Here is a 22,625-nt window from a genome sequence, read left to right on the forward strand (position 1 = left end):
GGATTGGCACCAGATGTTAGCTCAGGGTGAATCATCCTCACACACACACAAAAGTTCTCAGATTGAAAAAGCAAAGAAAATAGAATAGATGTGACGTAAGGAAGGAAAAAATTATTTTTATTTTCTTCATGACTTGCTTTTTCTATTCTAAGATAGCTCTTCTCATTATAATATTAATCTAAGCTAGAATCAAAACTTGAACTCATATCTACAGTAACAGAAAAAAAAGAATACTTTTTCTTTTGAAGATAGGTGTGATTTAGCAGAAAGAGCAGTAAATTTAGCAGTAGAATATTGGATTTAAATCTTCTCTCTGCCTTAATACTTCTTACGGTGCACATATTATCTCATTCTGGTAGTAGATGGTACCCTCCTTTCCACCTAGAATATCTTGCAGTGTTATGATTAAGAGAAATACTAGAGGGACAATTCTGCTCAAATGAAAATCATATGTAACCAGAGAAAAAGATTAAGTTCAATCCTAATTGAATATGCATCACATGGTAATGGATTTTCTTAATAGAATTTACAAATTATTTTTGATCTGTAAATAACTTTAAGCCTCTTTTTATTTTCACATCCTCTACAAGGAGTTTTGAATCTCTGGTTCTGAGGATTTCCTTTCTAATTCATTTTATTGACTTTACTGACCTTTTCTTTATCAAAGCAGTTGTTTTAATTTTAATCAGTGACACAAAGTATGCTGTTCAAAGTTCAGCCCAATCTACTATAAATAGGTTGAGAAGGTCAAAGAAGAGTTCTCTGCATTGCGAACTTCATGCACTTCGTTTAAGTCCAGGTTTTGACAGAGCGGGAGCTGATCATGAAGACTGTGAAAGGCTTCTGTGTCCTTTTCATGCTGCATCTGTGTTTCCTCGACTCTGGAAGGACTGGGAAAGTACTTGTATGGCCCACAGATTTTAGTCATTGGATTAATTTAAAAGTTATTCTGGAAGAGCTCCATCTTCGTGGGCACGAAATAACCCTCCTAGTGCCCTCATTTAGCCTTCTGATGGATCATACCAAGATTCCCTTTAATGTAGAGGTCCTTCAAGTTTCAGTAACTAAAGAGACTTACATGGAAGAGCTCAATACCTTTCTCTATATAACTACTTCTGAACTGCCGAAAATGTCCTGGTGGGACAAGCAAGTAAAACTGCCAGAAATGTTCAAGAGTTTTTTAAGGACACACAAAAGAGTATGCGACGCTGTTATCACAAATACGGAGTTACTCAGCAGGCTTCAGGCAGCTAAGTTTGATATCTGTGTTGCTGATCCTTTAAGCTTTTGTGGGGAGTTGTTGGCTGAGCTTCTCAGTATTCCATTTATATACTCTTTTCGGTTTTCTGAGGGGAATGCCATTGAAAGACTGTGTGGTGGGCTTCCCGCCCCTTCTTCATATGTTCCTGGAAGCACAACAGGACTGCCAGACAACATGACTTTTGTACAGAGGCTGGAGAATTGGTTATTGCACGTAATGAGTGATGTGATGTACTTATATTATCTGTTTCCAGAATGGGATGAGTATTATAGCAAGGTTTTAGGTAAGAGAAATTTGCATGTAGTAAGGATTCTTATTTAGTACGTAAAATGTAAATATTTATCTGAGTGTATAAAAACTTTAAAAAGGTATTTCTAAGTGAAGACTCAAACTCCTGTGGGGCGTGGAATTGCGAAATTGGGGTTAAACAGTGACTGTGCTGTTTTAGGCCAAAGAAATGATTCTTTTGTTTGTTTGTTTTCGATGTTAGAGTACTTATAATATATCAGAGAAAGGAATATTCTTTATATTTATACATAAATCCTACTTGCTGCTACTAATTTTTTAAACATTGGGAAAACCTACATCTAACAGTGTGATTTCCCACAACTTGATCTCTTTCTCTCTTGTTTATTTCTTTTAGACATTCTGCTTTCTTTCTAATTAACTTACTATTTCTTAGGTTTTCTCTTTGCATACTACCTAGGCTTGGTTGCTTCATTGCAGGAATTGTCATGAAGCGAGCACAATACTAGAAAATAAATAAGTATATCTTGGTTTCGTCTGCTCTTGTCTCTCAAAGAGGAAAAAATAGATTTTTCTCTGAAGGACCATGTTTCCAGATTTTTTAACTTATCTCGCTGTTTTGTTGTTCTCGTTCTTTTCAAAAATGAATGAGAGGGCATCTGCTGAGCTTTGGTCCTGAGCGCAATGTTTCTCTTGATTTCAGCAAGTCTTTTACTCCTTCTTTTTTCCTTTCACATAATTGATTTTTTTATTTAAGAAAGTGTTCGTATAATTGTATTAAGAATGATTTTGCATAATATATTAATCTTTGAGGAAATAGTATCCTGCCTATGTTATTTAGGTTTTTTTATTTTTGTGAGACATAATTGACACCTAACATTATGTTAATTTCAGGTGTACAGCATAATGATTTGATATTTGCATATATGTTGAAATGATCACCACTGTAAGTCTGGTTAACATCCAACAACATATATAGTTACAAATGTTTTTTCTTGAGATGAGAATTTTAGGATCGACTTTCTTAACAACTTTCAAATAGACAATATAGTATTACTAACTATACTCACCATGCTGTACATTACATGCATGGACTTCCTTATTTTAGAAATGAAATTCGTATCTTTTGAACAACTTCACCTGTTGTATCCACCCTCCATACCCCAATATGACAACCACCAATCTAGTCTCTGTATCCATCAGTTTGTTTTGTTGGTTTTTTTTAGATTCCACCTACAAGTGATATCACACTGTATTTGCCTTTCTCTGTCTGACTTACTGCGCTTACATAATTCTGTCTAGGTTCATCCATATTGACAGAAATGATAGGATTTCCTTTTTTCTCATGGCTGAATAATATTCCATTGTATATACAATGACATTCTCATTATCCATTCATCCATCAATGTACACTTAGATTGTTTCCTTGTCTTGGCTATTGTCAATAATGCTGGAATGAACATGGGAGTACAGACATCTCTTTAGGATAGTGATTTCCTATTTTTTGTACATATACCCAGAAGTGGAATTGCTGGATCATATGGTAGTTCTATTTTTAATTTTTTGAGGAAGGTCCCTAATGTTTTCCATAGTGGTTGCTCCAACTTACATCCCCATCAACAGCGCACAAGGATCCTTTTTACCCAGCATTCTTGCCAACTTTTGTTATCTCTTGTCTTTCTGATGATAGCCATCATAACAGGTATGAGGCAATATCTCATAGAGGTTTTGATTTGCTTTTCTCTGCTGATGAGTAATTTTGAGCATCATTTCATGTACTTGTTGCCCATTTGAATATCTTCTATGACATTTCAGAAAATTTTTGCATACCATGTATCTGATAAGGAGTTAAAATCCAAAATATATAAGAAATTCATACAACTCAATAGCAAAAAAAACAAATAATCCAATTATTAATTGAGTATATTTGCATCGATTTATTTTGAGGCTCTTGATTCTGTTCCATTGGTCTATGTGTCTGTTTTTATGCCAATACCAAATGGTTTTAATTACTATAGCTTTATATTATAGTTTGAATTGAGGAAGTGTGATTCCTCCAGGTTTGTTTTTCTTTCTCAAGATTACTTTGGTTATTTGTAGTCTTTTGTGTCTCCATATGAATTTTAGAATTGTTTTCCTTGTAACTAATTTTTTTAAATTTTAAAAATTTTGTTTTTATTTCAGTAACATTGGATTATAACATTATATAAATTTCAGGTGTATATCCTAATATAGTTCAAATTCTGTGAAGATTACATCATGTCCACCACTCAAAGAATAATTATAATCCATCACCTCACATGTGGGCCTAATCACCCTTTTCACCCTCCTCTCTCCTCCCCTTCCCTCTGGTAACCACCAATCCAATCTCTGTTGCTGTGTGTCTGTTTGTCATTGTTTTTATCTTCTACTTATGTGTGAGATCATATGGTATTTGACTTTCTCCCTCTGACTTATCTCACTTAGCATAATGCCCTCAAGGTCCATCCACGTTGTCACAAATGGGCAGATTTCATTATTTCTTATGGCTGAGTAGTATTCCATTGTGTATATATGCCTCATCTTCTTTATCCACTTGTCCCTTGATGGGCACCTAGGGTGCTTCCAAGACTTGGCTATTGTGAATAATGCTGCAATAAACATAAGGGTGCATGTATCTTTATGCATTTGTGTTTTCAAGTTCTTTGGATAAATACCCAGCAGTGGAATAGCTGGATCATATGGTAGCTCTATTCTTAAGTTTCTAAAGAAACTCCGCACTGCTTTCCATAGTGGCTGTACCAGTTTGCACTCCCACCAGCAGTGTGAGGGTTGCCTTCTTTCTACATCCTCTCCAATACTTGCTGTTTTATTTCTTGCTAATTATAGCCATTGTGACCAGAGTGAGGTGATACCTCATTGTAGTTTTGATTTTCATTTCGCTGATTCCTAATGATGTTGAACCTCTTTTCATGTGTCAGTTGGCTATCCATATATCTTCTTTGGAGAAGTCTCCGTTCAGCTCTTTTGCCCATTTTTTAATTGGGTTGTTGGTTTTTCGTTGTTGAGACATATGAGTTCTTTGTATATTTTGGATATTAACCCATGTGATATATGGTTTGCAAATATCTTCTCCCAATTGTTAAGTTGTCTTTTCATTTTGTTGATGGTTTCATTGGTTGTGCAGAAAATTTTTAGTTTGATGTAGTCCCAATTGTTTATTCTTTCCTTTGTTTCCCTTGCCAAGTCAGAGATGGCACTTGAAAATATGCTGCAAAGACCGATGTCAAAGAGAATACTGCCGGTTTTCGTCTAGAAATTTTATGCTTTCCGGTCTTACATTCAAGTCTTTAATCCATTTTGAGTTGATTTTTGTGCATGGTGTAATGTAATGGTCTACTTTCATTCTTTCACATGTGGCTGCCCAGTTTTCCCAACACCATTTACTGAAGAGACTCTCCTTTCGTCATTGTATGCTCTTGGCTCCCTTGTCAAAAATCAGCTGTCAATATATGTGTGGGTTTATTTCTTGGCTCTCATTTCTGTTCCATTGATTTGTGTTTCTGTTTTTGTGCCAGTACCATGCTGTTTTGGTTACTATAGCTTTGTAGCATATTTTGAAATCAGGGAGTGTGATACCTCCAGCTTTGTTCTTTTTCCTCAGGATTGCTTTGGCTATTAATGGTCTTTCGTTGTTCCATATAAATTTTAGGATTCCTTGTTCTATTTCTATGAAAAATGTTGTTGGAACGTTGATGAGGATTGCATTGAACCTATAGATTGCTTTAGGAAGTCTGGTTATTTTAACTATGTTAATTCTTCCAATCCAAGAGCACAGAATATCTTTCCATTTCTCTGTGTCTTCTTCAATTTTCTCCAACAATGTTTTATAGTTTTCAGTGTACAGATCTTTCACCTGTTTTCTTAAGTTCATTCCTATGTATTTTATTCTATTTGTTGCACTTGTAAACGGGATTTTGGTCTTAACTTCTCTTTATGCAACTTGGCTGTTAGTGTATAGAAATGCGGCTGATTTTTGTATGTTGCCTTTTCATCCTACAAATTGACTGTATTCATTTATCATTTCTAAATTTTTTTAGTGGATTCTTTAGGATTTTTTATATATAAAATCATGTTGTGTGCAAATAATGATTTCTTTTTTCTTTCTTTTCTTTTCTTTTCTTCTTTTATGATTTGGATCATTTTTATTTCTTTTTCTTGCTTCATTGGTCTGGCTAAGACTTCCAATAGCATGTTAAATAAGAGTGGGGAAAGTGAGCATCCTTTCTTATTCCTGTTCATAGAGGTATAATTTTCAGTTTTTCTCCATTGAGAATGATATTTGCTGTGGGTTTGTCATATATGGCATTTATTATGTTGAAGTATTTTACTTTTATACCAATTTTATTTAAAGTTTTTAACATAAATTGGTGCCGTATCTTATCAAATGCTTTATTGACATCTATTGGGATGATCATGTGATTTTTATTCTTCATTTTGTTAATGTGGTGTATCCCGTTATTGATTTGTGGATGTTGAACCATCCCTGCATTCATAGTATAAAACCCAGTTGATCATGATGTATGATCTATTTAATGTACGGTTATATCCAATTTGCTGGTGTTTCGTTGAAGATTTTTACATTGATGTTCATCAGCGATGTTGGCCTATAATTTTCTTTTTTTGTGTTGTCCTTGTCTAGTTTTGGTATCAGGATTATGTTGTCTTTGTAAAATGAGTGAAGAATCCTCTCTTCCTCTTCAACTTTTTGGAGCAGTTTGAGAAGGATAAGCATTAAGTCTTCTCTGAATGTTTGGTAGAATTCACGAGGAAAGCCATCTGGTCCTGTACTTTTATTTTTTGGGGAGGTTTTTGATTGCTGTTTTGATCTCCTTACTGGGGATTGGTCTATTCAAATTCTCTATTTCTTCTTGATCCAGTTTTGGAAGATTATATGATTCTAATAATTTATCCATTTCTTCTAGATTATCCAATTGGTTAGCATATAGGTTTTCATAGTATTCTCTTATAATCCTTTGTATTTCTGAGGTGTCCATTGTAATTTCTCCTCTTTCATTTCTGATTTTATTTATTTGAGCCTTCTTTCTTTTTTCTTGGTGAGTCTAGCTAAGCTTTGCCAATTTTGTTTATGTTTTCAATGAACCATCTCTTGCTTTTGTTGATTTTTCCTATTGCTTTTTTAGTCTTGTTTTTGTTTATTTCTGCTCAGATTTTTATTATTTCCTTACTTCTGCTGATTTTGGGCTTTGTTTCTTCTTCTTTTTCCAGTTCCTTTGGGTGCACTGTTAGATTGTTTATTTGGGATTTTTCTTATTTGTTGATGTAGGCCTGAATTGCTATGAATTTCTCTTTCAGAACTGCTTTTGCTGTACCCCATAGAATTTGGCATGTCATATTTTCATTTTCATTTGTCTCTAGGTAATTTTTTATTTCTCCTTTGATATCTTCATTCACCCACTTGTTGTTCAGTAGCATTTTGTTTAATCTCCACATTTTTGTGGCTTTTTTGATTTTATTCCTATTGTTGATTTCTAGTTTCATACCATTGAGGTCCCAAAAGATGCTTGGTATTTTTTTAATCTTTTACATTTATTGAGACTTGTTTTATGGCCTAATATGTGATCAATCCTGGAGAAGGTTCCACGTGCATTTCAAAAGAATGTGCATTCTGTGAATTTGGCTGGAATGTTCTACATCTATCTACTCAGTCCATCTGGTCCAAAGTGTCATTCAAGGCTAATGTTTCCTTATTGATCTTATGTTTGGATGATCTAACCATTGGTGTAAGTAGAGTGTAAAGTTCCCTATTATTATTTTGTTATTGTCTAAATTTCCTTTTATGTCTGTTCATAATAGCTTTGTATATTTAGGTGTTCATATGTTGCATGCATACATATTTACAAGTATTATATCTTCTTGTTGGATTGTTCTCTTTATCATTATGTAGTGCCCTTCTTTGTCTCTTGTTACAGTTTTGTTTTAAAGTATATTTTGTCTGATATAAGTATTGCTACCCCAGCTTTCTTTTCTTTGCCATTTGCATGGAGTATCTTTTTCTATCCTTTTGCTTTCAGTTTGTGAGTGTCTTTAGGTCTGAAGTGTGTCTCTTGTATGCAGCATATATTTGGGTCTTGTTTTTTTAATCAAGTCAGCCACCCTGCACCTTTTCATTGGAAGAACTAGTCCAATGACATTTAAAGTAGCTATTGATAAACATGTATTTATTGCCATTTTGTTACTTTTTTTCTGGGTGTTTTAGTAGTTCTTTTCTGTTCCTTTCTTCCTCTCTTGCTCCTCAAATTTGATGACTTTCTCTAGTAATATGTTTGACATCTTTCATCTTACTTCTTTGTTTATTTATTATAGGTTTCTGGTTTGTGATTACCATGAGGTTCCTATATAATATTCTACATTGAATTGATAATCTCTTTACCTTGACTTCTTTCTAGAAGCTCTACTCTTTTATTCCCCTCCTCCCACATTTTATGTTTTTTAAATCTCTATTCTCTTGTTTTGTGTGTGCCTATCCATTACCCTCTTATCATTGAAATAGGTAATTTTAGTAGTTTTGTCTTTTAACCTTCATATTATCTTCATACTTGGTTGATCTGCTACTTTAGCATATTTTTTCCATTTTTAGGGATTTTATTGCCTGGGGCTTTTTTTTTGATAATTTTCTTATCCCTATTTGTGATCATCACTTTTCACTTAAATAAGTTCCTTCAGCATTTCTTGTAGAACTGGTTTCTTGGTGATAAATTCCTTTAGTTTTTGCTTGTCTGGGAAGCTCTTTATCTCCCCTTTGATTCTGAATGATAACCTTGCTGGATAGAGTATTCTTGGTTGTAGGGTTTTTCCTTTTGGCACTTTAAATATATCATCCCCTTCTCTTCTAGCCCTCAGGGTTTCAGCTGAGAAGTCTGCTGATAGTCTTATGGGGTTTCCCTTGTATGTCACTTGTTGCCTTTCTCTGGCACCTTTTAGGATTCTCCATCTTTAATTTTGTACATTTGAATTATAATCTGTCTTGGTGTGGGCCTCTTTGCATTTATCTTTTTTGGTGCTCTGTGCTTCCTGTAGTTGTATGTCTGTTTCCTTCCTTAGGTTATGAAACTTTTCAGCTATTATTTCTTCAAATAGATTCTCTGCCCATTTGTCTCTCTCTTCTCCTTCTTGGACACCTATAATATGAAAGTTAGTGTGTTTTACATTGTCCCTGAGTTCCCTCAGACTGTTCTCATTCTTTTTTCTTTCATCTGTTCAGCTTGGGTAATTTCCTCTAGTCTTTCATCCAGTGCACTGATCCATTCTTCTGTATCATCTAATCTGCTATTGAGTTCCTCTAGTGAATTTTTCATTTCCAGTGTTGTATTCTTCATTTCTGATTGATTATTTTTTATATTTTCCAATGCTTTCTTGATGTTCTCACTGTGTTCATCCAGTCTTCTCCCAATATCAGTGAGCATCCTTATGAGTTTCTGTTTGAACTCTTTGTCAGGTAGATTGCTTATATCAATTTCATTTAGTTCTTTTTCTGGAGTTTTGTCCTGTTCCTTTGCTTAGAACATATTCCTCTGCCTCCTCATTATGCTTCTTTGTCTGTGCTTATATCTATGTATTAGGTGAGTCAGTTATGTCTCTTGATCTTGGAGAACTGGGCTTATGTAAGATATTCCTTTTGAGGACCAGCAGTGTGCTTCCCTCTCATCCCCAGCCCAAATGATCCAAGAGTGACCCCTGTGTGGGCTACAAGTGTCCTTCTTCTGTGACAGGGTTGCTTTTTCTGCAGGAACTCAGAGAATCTAGTCTTTCCCTTCTTGACTAGCTACTTTAAATCAGGTTTGGGGAGCCCCAGAACCATTGGCTGCAAGTTCTAATAGCACACTCTTGTTGCAGTTTTCCTGTTGATTGGGCAGGTACCCAGTGTAGCTGGTTACTAGGCTTATGTGCTTACAGTTGCTGTAGGTCTCATGCCTCCAAGACTTTTGACAGCTCTCTTAGGATTGCAGCTGAGTAGGGCTGGCCCTAAGCATGGGAACATCCAGTTGTTCCAGGCATTGGAAGGTGAGGCCAATCCTCTTTGTGGCTGTTTGTGAAGCACAGGTCTTCTGCCACTGATAAGCCCCACCACCCACAGGTCCACACACACCATCATCACAATCCTGGTCCATGAACACTTCCAAAATCCCTGGAGTATACCCAGTTGTCCGACTGCAGAAGCCCCCACCTCTCCACCAATGACCCCCACACTTTATCTCATGCAGGCCCTGTGCCACAGAGACAAGAGACAGACACACTCACCTGCCTGTAGAGGATCATGGCCCCCAATCTAGGCAGGCTGACAAGTAGCCTGAAGGCTTGCTGTTGGGTGGTGCCTGTCCTTCTGTCAGGCTTCCTGGCCTGGCTGAATTGGATTAAATCTGCATTCTAGTGGGTGTGGCAGGCCCCTGGGCTAACAGGTCAGGAGAAGAACTTCAACGGCATCTGCCAGCATCAACATGCCTGCACTAGGTCACAACAATGACTACAGTCAAAGTCTCAGTCTCTGGAGAGGTCTCACCTCTCACTGTGATACACCCAGAGCCTACCAGGTGAGTCCCTTTTCACCAAAGGACTGTGCAGCCTTCTTTCTGGTGATTTAGGCTGCTCTTTGAGATGGGTGAACTTGTGCATGGGCGCTTTAAGAGTTGGGTTTTTTCGGCTTTCATCTGATAGCTTTTCTTGGGGTATTCCCTATTGCAGTTAACAACCAGTGAAGCAAGATAGTAGGACACTCATCTCAGTTGTTCTGAGTCTGAAGGGTGCTTATAGTGGTAACAGGCAGCTACTCAGGTCCCCACTCCTCCAGGAAGGGCTGTGTACCTGAGTGTGGCTCTCACCTGGCTGGCTGTGAAACTTCGTGGCTCACGAATGTGGCTTTTCTTCTCTTCAGAAAGAATTTCTGTCTCTTCTGCCTCAGTCAGGACTGTCTCTTGTAGGGGTTCTTTTCATCCAGTTTTCAGTTTTCTCTCCAGGATAATTTTTCCAAAAATAGTTGTAACCTGGCTGTGTAGTGGGAGGAAGTGTGTTCAGAGTCTGTCTATGCTGCCATCTTCTCCTTGTTGCTAATTTTAGCAGAAGTATTTCTAATACCTTATCATTATTAAGGTTAAGTTTATTCCTTCAAATATTAAAACTTTCCTTTAGAGTTGTGGTCTCTTATTTTATAAAGCAGCAACTCTTTTAGTTTTTTCTGGTATCTATTCTAACTTTTCTCTGAGAAATCATTCCTCACAACTCACACAAAAAAATGAGTGTTTTCAATAAAATACGCTGTCAAGGAATATGCCACATGTTCAAGGAGGCATATGACCTCATCAAGGCCGACACATTGCATTGAGACTTTTCTAGGTGTTCTGTGACAGAAGCAGGTGCTTATTTCTTCAAGACTTGATCCTAAAAGAAATGTAGGCAGAGACTGCTTCACCCATCACTTATCCATGGTCAGAATCAAGCAGCAAAAGGCAAAACTGAGAAAAGATAACTTAGAATCTCATCTTGCAGACATTTTCTGAGTCATGGATTAGGGAGTGACTGATCAACGGCTGGATCAAAATTGTTTATTTACTTCTGGTTTTAACAGTTTGGTACTCAGTTTTGGAACCTCTTACACAGTGAAGCATTAGAGATAAGGTATGACTCTGTCTCTGACTCTTTCCCAATTCTTGACCCGCTAGAATATTCTTTGGGGAGCATATCAATAATCTGAGAAAGAATAATTAAGACTTGATAAATAGAAGGAAAATATTTCTTTGACTTTCATAAAGTAAAAAAGTACTGTTAGCGGGGCCTGCCTGGTGGCGCAGTGGTTAAGTTCGCACGTTCCGCTTCAGTGTCCGGAGTTCACCAGTTTGGATCCCGGGTGCAGACATGGCAGCACTTGGAAAGCCATGCTGTGGCAGGCATCCCACACATAAAGTGGAGGAAGATAGGCACAGATGTTCGCTCAGGGCCAGTCTTCCTCAGCAAAAAGAGAGCATTGGCAGCAGAAAGCTCAGGGCTGATCTTCCTCAAAAAAAAAAAAAAAAATGCTGTTAGCTATAGATTGTCATTTGGTTATTCAGGACCCTCACTTTAAAATGTATTCTACATAGAGGCCGACCTGGTGGCACAGCAGTTAAGTGAGCATGTTCTGCTTTGGTGGCCCACGGTTCACTGGTTCGGGTCCCGGGTGTGGACATGGCACCACTGGGCAAGCCATGCTGTGGTAGGCATTCCACATATAAAGTAGAGGAAGATGGGCATGGATGTTAGCTTAGGGCTAATCTTCCTAAAAAAAAATGCACTCTACATATATTTTTCTAATGTTAAAAATATAACTTGTAACTCTTAAATAGTTATTAAGTGAATTATACCATAGATCAATCCAAATCACTGAGGAAGAAATCAGTAAGATGCAAATTAGGTTCAAAAAATATTTTTAAGAACTATTTACAAACATTTTTGGGGAATAAAAGGAATGTTAAGATAATAGTACTAGGTTACACATAACAGTGGTTAGTATACTATAGGACAATAAAATCATAATTTAGGAGGTGATCCTTTCTACTACACAGAAATATACAAGTTAACACAATGTTACTGTATCTGGACTCAAAAGTTTGTAATAAATCAATAACAAATGACTGAGTAAACCATAGACACAATCTTCTAAAATTTAAACAATCCTTTTTTGCTTGCTCAAAATTCTGCAGCATGGAATCAAAAGGGCATACCATAATTTCTTTTGATTTCCAAATTTGGAACATTTTCTCATAACGTCTTATCCAAATCCATTACTTTTTATTCCTCTTGTACTATATTGTCTTCATTTCAATAAGATACATTAAGCACATTAGATATCATCTCAGGAGAAGAGATTTAAGATGCAAAAGATATCATCTTGTTAAGAAAGAGAGTCTATAAACTACATGATTCTGTAATTCTACTCCATACATACAATGTATACATACAAGATAAATGAAAACATATGCCCACACAAATATGTACATGAATGCTCATAGGAGCATTATTCATAGTAGCCAAAAATGGAAAGAGCCCAAATGTTCATCAACTGATAAATAAACAAAATGAAGTATAGACATACAAAGAAACATTATGCAGCAATAAATATGTAGGGAAATACTGATAGATACTACAACATGGACGTACCTTGAAAATATTACGCTAAGTGAAAGAAGGTAGCAATAAGAATACATAGTGTATAATTTCATTTATATGAAATGATGTAAGATTATTCTGGAATAGGCCAATAAAAACAGAGTGTAGATTAATGTTTGTCAGGGGCTGTGAAGAGGGAGAAATAGAGGCTGACTGCCAACGGACATGAGATTTTTTGTAGGGAAACGAAAATATTCTAAAATTAAATAGTGGTGATGGTTGTACAACTTTACCAATATACTAAAAACTACTCAGTTGTGTTTAAAAGGAAGGCTTGTATGGTATATAAGTTATATCTCAAAAAAAATACTGTCGTACAAATGAGGAGGGAGTGAATATATCACATGAAGAGAATAAGATTATACCCATAGCCGACTCCGATGAGGTACCAAAATGAGATACATACAGAATATAAAACTGGATTTTAAATATCATTGTCATTATCATGATCAAACCCATAAATTATGGATATTTGCTTGTGATCTCTTATACAGATAGATTGTCCTGGTAAGTTCAAAATCCCTTATATTTTTTGATCAAACCTTAGTGCACTTAGAACATCAAAGAGAATATTCAAAAAGCCATATGTTGGGAAACCTTGTAGTAATTATGATTTCCTCTTATCAATAGTACTGAATATATATTTCGGAAGGACACCAAATGTCTGAGTAACCTTCCTTATTCCACAATAACTGAACAGAATTTAGAAATGAAGCTCTGGCTCCTAACTAAGGGAAAATGATTTAATCAGAGTCCCTAATTTGAGTTCTTGTTGTGTTAATGCTTAATGGTTGCCACTTCTTTGAAAGGTGACCTTTGCACTATTAAACAACTAAATATGTCGGAAGAGCAAATATTTTGCCTCCAGATTATCATACAGTGCTATATCTTCATCAAAGAGAACAAAGTTTTCTGAAACAGGAAATTTCATTTTGGATAGCAAGAGGATAATCACTTTTGAAAAGTTTGTCAAAAGATTTCCAGTCCTGGTAAGATGTAATTAGTTATGGCAGCACACTTGGAAACACCAGAGAAAGATGGATAAATTACAAAAGTCCTTTTTCAAAGATATCAAAAGCCTTTTGGAGCACCAAGGGTGAGATAAACTGGAATTGGAGAAGAGGAGGAGACACTGCCACCATGAGCTGAGGATCACTGCCTGAGTTTTTCCTGCTGGGAGCATTTGACAGCTTTGAGCAGGGACTAGGGCTCAGGCTTACCTCAAGCAGAGAGACTGTATTATCAGTAGACTTTTTCCTTGTTCTGGACTTTGGTTATTCATAATCTCACTATGGTATACTTTTGATGAGTGGGAGGCCAGTTGATTTCTCATGCGTTACATAGGCCTCAAATTGGGTCTTTATGAATTTTTCTTAGAAAATTGGATGGTAAAACATTTTGCACTTAACAAATCAGTTTGTTTTTCCCCTATTACCCTTCCTTTTTATTCAGGAAAACCTACCACAATATGTGAGACTATGGGGAAAGCTGAAATGTGGTTGATTCGAACTTCCTGGGATTTTGAATTTCCTTACCCTTATTTACCTCACTTTGAATTTGTTGGAGGACTACACTGCAAGCCTGCAAAGCCCCTCCCGAAGGTAATTAAATGTCCTTATGTTTGCTTCCTTGAGTATTTGTCTTTTGGAATGATTTTTAGTTTATTATTTAAAATATTTGACCTCAAACTGAAAACATAGACACAGGAATTAATGGACAGTATCCTCTTAGGCTATTATACTGACGTAGGGAACTTTTAACATTAACATGGCAATCATTAGTTATCCTCATCAAGTATACCAAATATTTAATACCAATGAAATTCCTAGCCCTGCGTTTAGTGGAAACGTGAAGTACTCTCTGGGCAACGACTATAAACTAAGTGTCTTTGATCATTCAAGGACCAACACCTAATTGGCGGGTCCAGATACTCCAGAATTTTCTTTTCCTTTGTTACCTCAACAGGCTGTGTTTCAAATATGGGCTATTCTGTCAACCTGAGTTCTGGATTAAAAAATATATGCACCAACTGCAGCTCGTTAAATGGACATACAGCATGAGAAAGAAAGTGTTGTTTTAAGGCACTGAGTTTTTGTAGTTGCATGTTATTTAGCATCACTTCATCTTAGAAATGGACACCTGTGAGGAATTATAATAATTTGAGAACAATCAAACTGAGATATGAAGGTTTATCCAAAAGATCTGGCAGAAGTGCAGTGATGATGAACAGTTTTGTTTTAATAAAGGAGAGAAAATAGACTAGAGAGATAATCAGCGGATAGGTTATAAAAAATAATGGGCACTACTAAGTATTCTTTACTTCAAATTTAAGGTCAGTGAAGGATCAATGCAAAATTTTTAAGCAGTAACATGATGCATCTTACCCTTTCATAAAACTTGGCTATTAAATTTTTTGGAATGGAGCAAGATTTGAAGAAAGGAAATAAGCTAAGATACAGTTGCAATGCTTCCTGAAAGAGATTATAGAGATCCAAACTACAATATGATAGTGATTTGAGTGGAAGTGCAGAGATTTAAGAAGTATTTACAAAGAAATTCAATAGGATTTGGTTATTGGCTGGAAGTGGAGATTAAGGGAGAGAGTTCAAGAACAAATCCTTGGCTTCCATTTCTTTGTATGTCTTTCCTCTATTGTTTCTTTTTATGGGCACTTTAGTTAAGCACATTGGCATTTATTAAGGTGAGGAACAGTTGTGAGGGAAAATAGTGTTTATATTTGGGCATGCTGAATTTGATGTGCCAATGCAGTGTCTAGTTGCAGTTACTGAATTCAGCATTCTTAATCTCAAGGGATATGTTTATGTATTGTTTGTGATAAACTTTTTTTTATATCCATTTACATTCACAGAAAAATTGAACAGAAAGTACAGAGAGTTTGACCTATCTCCTGTCTTCTTCCCACTCACAGCTTCCCCCCACCATCAATATCCCACACCAGTGTGGCACATTTGTTACAATCAATAGACTAACATTAACACATAAGCATCGCCAAAGGCCACAGTTTTCATTAAGGTTAACTGTTTGTGTTTTACTTTCTATAGGTTTTGATAAATGTAAAATGAGATGCATCCACACTGATAGTATCATATAGCAAAGTTTCTTTGCCCTAAAAATCCCCTGTGCTCCACTTATTTATCCCTCTCTGCCCCTAAATCCTGGGAAATAACTAATTCTTTTACTCCCTGCATTGTTTTGCCTTTTCCATAAGCAGTGATTTAAAATAATGATGTCAAGGAATAAGAAGACATGATTTTGTATTGGTTAAGTCACCCTGGGTAGACGTAGAATTTGGGATGGACCAGAAGACTGTGACCCAGATGGCAAAGGCTTCTCTGAACAGGGGTGTTGCTGAAAGTCTGACAGGTGGCATACTGAGCACGGGTAGTTGATAATACAGATTAAACACATAAAGACAAGGATATTTTTTGAAAGTATAGAGAAAGAAATGGTTGGAAATTCAGTCAGGAGAGGGAAGGACACAGATCAAGCCTCTGTCTGGCCCCTGATGCAGGTAGGATAAAATCAGTAGAGTATAGTGAAAGGATTATAGGCCAAATCCCAAGTTTCAGATAAGACCAGGAAGTACATGAAATACTCATTAAAGAGTCTGAAATATTTGGGAATTTTAAATCACGTAAGAAATCTTTACTTTATCTTGTTATATGAACACAGTAATTTAATTTTGACAAGTTAAATATTACTGGAATTTCATTCTTTATTGTTCTAAACCATTGCTCCTGCTCAGAAAGTAGTCACTTAAATATTCTGAGCCACCTTCATATTACTTCATACTTTTTGGATAAAAGATCTAAGCACTGTAAGGATTCAATTCTTTTTTTGTTTTTTATTGGCATCTGAGCTAATATTTGTTGTCAATCTTTTTTTTTTTCCTCTTCTTCTCCCCAAAGCTCCCCAGTACATAATTTCATATTGTAGTGGTAGGTTATTCTGGCTCGGCTATGTGGGATGCCACCTCAGCATGTCTTGATGAGCAATGCTAGGTCAGTGCCCAGAATCCTAACCAGTGAAACTGTGGCCCGCCCAATGTGAGTGTGTGAACTTAACCATTTGGCCATGGGCTCAGTCCCAAGATTCAATTCTAAAAGCAAAGAAGTCAACTGTTGGGATAGTGTGAGACTTGCTTATATGCTATATGCCATATCTTAATAATTCAAACATATTCAGAAGCCTGCTATTGCCTTATTATTCATCCAGTAACACACCTATGTGTTTGTGTGTATTTATGTATTTATTTATTTTACCAACAGTGTGGCATGGAGGGTCTATCTGATGTTTTTCATATGAGCTTTAAGAATACCCAGAAAGGGGGGCTGGCCCAGTTGGACAGAGGTTAAGTTCACACATTCTGTTTTGGCAGCCCGGGGTTGGCGGATTCAGATCCTGGGTGTGGACCTACACACCACTTGTCAAGCCATGCTGTGGAAGGTGTCCCACATATAAAGTAGATAAGATGGGCATGGATGTTAGCTCAGGGCCAGTCTTCCTCAGCTAAAAAAGAGGAGGATTGGCAGCAGAAGTTAGCCCAGGGCCAATCTTCCTTAAAAGAAAAGGGATACCCAGAAAGAGTCAGAGCTTTAACGTATTTCCAGTGGAATTTTATGTCCCCTGTCTCCTCTCACCAAAGTACAGTAGGCCCTTGAGGACATTACAAAGCACAATCCCAATCTCTATTCAAATAATGCACAGGCTCTCATGCTTGTGAAAAAATTGATTCCTAAGTCTATGATGACAGTAAAGTGTCTTTAATATAGAAAGTATTTTCATAATATTTAATTTTTTGAATAATTCATGTTAAATTTTGGCATTAAAATGTTTCAGGATTTTCAATAATATTCCTAATAATTAAAAGCTGATTAAGGACACTAAATCTATGTTACATACAAATATAAGAACAAATGTGAACGTGCAAAGTAACTCATATTGAGGGTGAAAAGCAAAGTAATCACGAGGTTGAGGCTTTAGTAGAAACAAAGTGGGAGAACCTGGTACAATTTGAATCTTTCCACAAACAATAACCATATTTGTGTGCTGTGTTTGAGTTAGTGTACGTACAATGGCAAATGATTAATAAGTGTAAGCTCTTTTATTAACTACATTCGTGCCTTAATCTCTATGTAGTAAATTATTCTGGATCTTTTGTTTAGACTCAACTGTACATAGCTTCAGCTTCCTTTAAATCAAAGTGTCATCAGTAATCAGGTAGCTATGTCAGAGTAATGAGATCAATTAAGCATGAAAAGAAGAAAACAGGATCCAAAGCCTGTCTTGAAATACTTCTTTTCTTCTTAAACTTTTGGCCTCATCTACAGAAGAAGTAGGGAAAGAGCCACACTGACCCATGTCTAGGTGTTCTTGCCACACTCAGTAAAACAATCTCCTAGAAATGTGACCCAATCAGGGTTCTACAGTAAGAACCAAACAGGCTTTCATTTCTTCCTTCTAAGAGAGACATAGGGACAGGTTAGGAAGAGGAAAGAATGATTTCCCTCCCACTACAATGTGGAAAAAATGTCAGTTTGATTTTGAATGCTAAAATCTATGTTTGAGGAACCATGGATTTTAGGTTTTGTTTTTGTTTGTTCGCTTGAACCTCAGTCCTCAGAATGTGTTAATCACACCCTCAACTCATGCCATTCCATAATCAGCCCATATCAAGCACCCCTTTTGATTTATTTTCTTGCATGTTTCCTTTGCCTTCTTCTCTTCCATTACCCACAACCAGTAGACAGTTAGTCAAGTGCACGTAATATTTATTCTCATTCCAATTTATACAGATAACTGTGGATCTTTGAAAAATATATAGCATTGATTTGAGCTTAATTATGTAAATGGGGTTATGCTATAATTCACATTTGCCTTCTTTTATTCCTCTAATTTTTTAATGTGTATCCAAGTTTCTATTTTTAAATATATTTCATTAATTCCGGCTGCTGCAGAGATTTTTGGTGCATGTATTTACAACATTTTGTTTATTTATTTCCCATAAAGGACAATTAGATGTCTCCATCTCTATCCTACAACAAAGAGTAGAGTGAAGAAAAGTTTCAAATGTGTTCCTTTATGGTACTTGCATATATTTCAGATACACATCCAACAGTGGGGTTGTGGAGTCATGTATACATGCATACTTAATTTCATTCTGCATTTAATTTCACTAAAAAGCCATACAGATGTATAGTTTCTTCGGGAGTGCTTGAGTGGTCTTATCTTCCATATCGTATCTAGCCCTTTATAGTTTTCTATTTTCTAATATGTGTCAGTTTCATAAGGGTAAAGTGGTATCATATTGTTGTCTTTTATTGATAATTTCAATTAATAACACAGTTGAACATCTTTTCAGAAACTTATCAGTTATTCTGATTTTCTGTGTTAAACTCACATACTTGGTATATTTTTCTTTCGGATAATATATTGTTTTTCTTTCCATGCAATACAAATTCTTCCCATAGTCTAGAATATCCAGGTATTAATTCTTGTTTTAGCCATTGCAAATATCTTCCTCTATGAATCCATATATGTGTTATGTTACCTCTGACTTCGTTCTTTAAAAATAAAGTACTAAATTTGATGTAATCAAATCCGTCATTTGTACTTTATGATTTGTACTTTTCAAGTCTCATTTAAAATATTTTTCTCATTTCTAACATTATAAAGCTACTGTTTTATATTTTATTTTAAAAATTATAATATTGTACTTTAATATGGATTCACTTAACCTATTTAGATTTTATATTAATGTATAATATGAGGTAAACAGTCCCCTCCCTTTTATGTCTAAGTAGTGAATATATTTTTATAGCTTTACCTACTAGTAAATAATCTACTCAGTATGAATTTTTCTCACTGGTTGTCTCAATGACTTGTGATATCACCTTTATATATAGCAGGCTTTTACATACTCATGGTTCTTTTTCTAGTCTCAATATTTTGTTCTTTTGTTCACTTTGTCTGTTAGGAGGTTAGTAGCACCAAATGTATTATGTATTATTATCTGATTTAAGAAGTTCCTAGTATTTCCTTTTCTTTTTCAAATTTCATTAATTATTTATAGACAGATATTCTATATAAATTTTAAAACGTTTGCCAATTTATCAAGAAAATTATGCCATAATTGAAAATTAATATAAAAAATTGATAGTTTTATATATTAAGTCAATCCACCAATAACCACAGTATGATGGTTACTTTTATGTGTCAACTTGCCTGGGCCAGGTACCCAAATATATTTCCAACATTTTCTGGATGCTTCTGCAAGGGTATTTTTGGATGAGATTAACATTTAATTAGTGAGCTTTGAGTAACACAAATTGCTTTCCATTATGTGAATGAGCCTCACTCAATTAGATGAAGACATGAATAGAACAAAAGACTGACCTCTCTCAGGCTAAGGCAGTGTCTGACAGCAGAAGGCCTTCTGATTTGAGCAACATTGGCTCTTCTCTGGATCTCCAGTCTGATGGCCTACCTGCAGATTTTGGAGTTACCAGGCTCTATAATCACATGAGCCAATTCCATAAAATAAATCTTTCTTGATTGATAGATAGGTAGATAGATAGAGAAAGGGGGGAGGAGGGAGAGAGAGAGAGATGGATAGACAGATTGATATAGATCGATATGTATACACACATAGTATTGGTTCTGTTTCTCTGGAGAACACTGACTAATACACACAATACATCTCTCTATATATCAAGGTCTTGTTTTACGTCATTTACTAGAATTTGAAACTTTTTTCAATAAAAGTACATATTTATACTCTTAAAACAGTTTACATTTTTTAATTACTACTGTGAATGATGACTCATTTTAAACGTTGACATTGGTTATTGCTGTTGTGAAGAAATATTATTGATTTTTGTGTAGTGATTATGAATCTGACCAACTGTCATTTACAATGGTTTGTGTTATTGGTTATTGCCATTTCCCCAATATTGTCATGTACATGTGTGCAAAATTTATGTCTTCTCATTTAAATCCAACACATTTTTTCTTGTCTGATTTGATTGGCTTATTTTGGTTAGTACTTAAACGTAGGGTGAAAAATTTCTTTTTACTTCAACATGATTAAACATGCTATTTTTGTTTTCAATGCAAAGCAATACATTCCCATAATATTACTGTTCTCTCCTGAGTGTGCATCATAGGTATTTCTACATCACTTATTTAGTCAGTAAGTTATATGGCTACCTCATTCCTATATGTGTTTGTGGAAACTTATATAAAGTACGAATGGAACCGCAATAAAGAGAAACTTAAAAAACAGAAAAACAATGTAAATGTACCATTCCCATGTCATTATACTGACTGACTCAGCATAAAAGTTAATGATAATCTTCAAAGTATCCAAGGTTAAATATGAAGTGAAGTACCAGAGCTATTTATTATAAAGTAGGAGTCAAGTATTCATTTGGAGCATTGAGGAGAGAGTTGGACAGCAAAAGAGAGCATTAAATATGGTCATTGGCTTTACAGTCAACAAGCTTAACTTAGAAATTTGGTGCTGCCATCTACTGCTGTATATCCTTGAAGAAAGTGCTTAATCTCTCTGAGACAGCCTTCTAATCAGCAAAAGTATACATATCCCTTAAGATCACTGTGTATTTAAGTTCAATCATACATGTAAAGAGCTCAGCACCTGGTAGAAGGTAACTAGTAGTCAATAACTTGTAAACACAAAGACACACCTGAAAAATGTTTAGACATGCTTGATAGAAAATTTCTGTTTAAACCATTTTTAATTTGCCTAATAACCAGTGATTTCAGGTCATATTTCATACTTTAAAATGGTTAATGTACGAACAGGTAGAACTGTATAATAATTGAGACTCATTGAGAAAAGTGTATGACTATTGTATTCTCTTAACTCTAGAGTTTCATATTACAAAGACTGTTTTCTTTACAGGAGGTAGAAGAGTTTGTCCAGAGCTCTGGAAAAGATGGAGTTGTGGTATTTACTCTGGGGTCAATGATCCAAAATCTCACAGAAGAAAAGTCTAACATGATTGCATCAGCCCTCGCCCAGATTCCACAGAAGGTCAGGTAATCTTATTTTTGAGGGGCAACTATTCTAAAATCCATGAACGTCTCCTTAAAAGTGTACTTTACAAGTGTAGAAAAAGCTATTGGTATCGTTAGCATCAATTTAACTGATCCTTAAAGAAAAAGTATTAAATGTCAGAAGAAGGTAACTAAAAACCTTTGACTGCTCTCTTGCTTTAAATCTGGCATTACTATCAGGAAAGCATGCTGCAGTATTTTAAGTAGTGGACTACAACTAAATCATTCACTGATCTTAAACAATCTATCAGCTTTATGGCTAGGTTTTAAGGTTTCCATGTAATCAATCTAATCTTGTTTGGTTGTTCTGCTTTTTCTTTCCTGGGAAGATTGACCCTGAGCTAACGTTTGTTGCCAATCTTCCTCATTGTTGATTTTTTCCCCTCCCTAAAGCCCCAGCACATCGTTGTATACCCTAGTTGTAAGTCATTCTTCTTCTTCTCTGTGGGATGCCACTACAGCATGCCTTGATGAGCAGTGTGTAGGTCTGCACCCAGGGTCTGAACCAGTGAACCCTGGGCCACTGAAGTGGAGCATGCAAACTTTACCACTCGGCCACGGGGCCAGCCCCTCTTTTTTTTTCTTTAAGTCTGAGGCATACATACAAGGTACAACTAGCATGACAGAGAGTAAAGGAAAAGATATTCAAAAACACGGCCTCAATTCACAAGGTCCTTGGGACTATATTTCCTTATAATTAATGATTTTGGACAAGGCCTTGATTGAGCCTGGTACTGATAGCTTAGATTCTTGGAGTACTTCTAAATAGTGATTCTTCTGTTTAAACAGTTAAAACTTTTAGTAGGGGCTGGCCCAGTGG

The 22,625-nt window shown here is 35.8% G+C and overlaps 1 protein-coding gene across 1 annotated transcript in view; it reads left to right on the top strand.

The window, feature by feature from the left end:
• Window positions 1–749: 749 nt before the first annotated feature.
• LOC100068041 (UDP-glucuronosyltransferase 2C1-like) overlaps window positions 750–22,625 on the top strand; it is a 35,276-nt gene continuing 13,400 nt past the window's right edge. Inside the window, exons 1-3 of the mRNA XM_070262385.1 lie at window positions 750–1,544; window positions 14,159–14,307; window positions 21,651–21,782. Coding sequence (XP_070118486.1) covers window positions 824–1,544; window positions 14,159–14,307; window positions 21,651–21,782 — 1,002 coding nt within the window. The 5' untranslated portion in view covers window positions 750–823. The remainder of the gene's footprint in view (window positions 1,545–14,158; window positions 14,308–21,650; window positions 21,783–22,625) is intronic.

Source organism: Equus caballus, chromosome 3 (genome assembly GCF_041296265.1).
Source record: "Equus caballus isolate H_3958 breed thoroughbred chromosome 3, TB-T2T, whole genome shotgun sequence".
Classification (NCBI taxonomy): Eukaryota; Metazoa; Chordata; class Mammalia; order Perissodactyla; family Equidae; genus Equus; species Equus caballus.